We start from the raw sequence: 1307 nt of genomic DNA, 5'->3' as shown, positions 1-1307 counted from the left end.
TCCGGGGCGATGGTCAATATTCCGGATGCGTACGAGGTGAGTAGAAAGATGCCAGTCCTCTCTCTCTCTCTCTCTCTCTCTCTCTCTCTCTCTCTCTCTCTCTCTCTCTCTCTCAACACACACATTAAGCTACAAATGCGAATTGGATGTCAAGCTCATTTGTAGCTTAATGTTTGTGGATATGATTATCTCACGGTGTATTTTGATGAAAACTTATGTATGTATATATATATATATATATATATATATATATATATATATATATATATATATATATATATATATATATATATATATATATATATATATATATAATATATATATATATATACATTGCAAAACTCAGCTAGATCATAATCGTCCCAACTACAAGGTAAGTAACACTTATCCAGCGAAGTTGAAACCTGAGTCTTAGCAAAAAAAAAAAAAAAAAAAAAAAAAAAAAAAAAAAAACAAAAAAAAAAAAAAAAAAAATGTTCATGGTAAGGGTATATAGTGTATTATGCTTAAAAAATCTCTGTAGATGCACGTGACTTCATAAATAAGCGAATACCACAGGAAAATAATAGCGCTTGGATTTCTGACTATTATTTTCCTGTGGTATTCGCTTATAGTGTATTATGTGTAGTGTACGATGATGACGTCATTATAGACTTCATTCCCTTTGAGCACCACACTGATGGTGCTGTTTACCTTTTTATTGACGTTAAGTACCCCAACGTTTTCGGGAACATGAAATCGAGCATTTAGCAACACACTAAATGTTCAGTAATATTAATAGGCCCGTGAGGGGTTACTGCCATTAGTGCACTCCACGCGGTTCACTGTAGGCATTAGCGTATACGTTGCTTGCAGCGTCCCTTCGGCCCCTAGCTGACAAACTTTTTGCTTTTTCTTCTGTCTGGCTGTCCAGCCGCGAGCTATGTCATATTTAGTATTGTACAATGAAAATGCTACCTAATTTCTATGACGTAATATTACCTGGGTATATAAGTGTCAGATGCGCATATGTAAACATCAGAGGGAAACAAAGATACGTGGTAGACCACCACATCACAAGAACTGAATCTATCCCCTTCCTTCCTACATTTAAGCGAATTCGTCACTTCTAGGCCCGGGGCCAAGTTCTGGCGGGCCAAAAACGCGCTGGGCTTTGCAACGTGTATGCGTTTGATTTCTAACAAATAGGTAACAGTCATTAATTTTAAAAATCAACTGTCCTTTTATCAGGAAAATTATGAAAATTGATTTTGAGACGAGAGTGCGGTATTTTACTCTGGTGCAGGCTTTAAAGGGTTTGGGTCTCA

At 36.1% G+C, this 1307-nt stretch overlaps 1 protein-coding gene across 1 annotated transcript in view; it reads left to right on the top strand.

The window, feature by feature from the left end:
- The first annotated feature begins 9 nt into the window (after positions 1-9).
- The window catches only part of LOC135205191 (dual 3',5'-cyclic-AMP and -GMP phosphodiesterase 11-like), a 16435-nt gene continuing 15137 nt past the window's right edge, over positions 10-1307 (top strand). Inside the window, 1 exon segment of the mRNA XM_064235555.1 lies at positions 10-36. Within this exon segment, the coding sequence (XP_064091625.1) occupies positions 10-36 (27 nt within the window).

The sequence above is a fragment of the Macrobrachium nipponense genome, chromosome 49 (assembly GCF_015104395.2).
Source record: "Macrobrachium nipponense isolate FS-2020 chromosome 49, ASM1510439v2, whole genome shotgun sequence".
Taxonomy (NCBI): domain Eukaryota; kingdom Metazoa; phylum Arthropoda; class Malacostraca; order Decapoda; family Palaemonidae; genus Macrobrachium; species Macrobrachium nipponense.
Note: the sequence above shows the minus strand (reverse complement) of the source record. Positions and strands in the feature narration are given on the sequence as shown.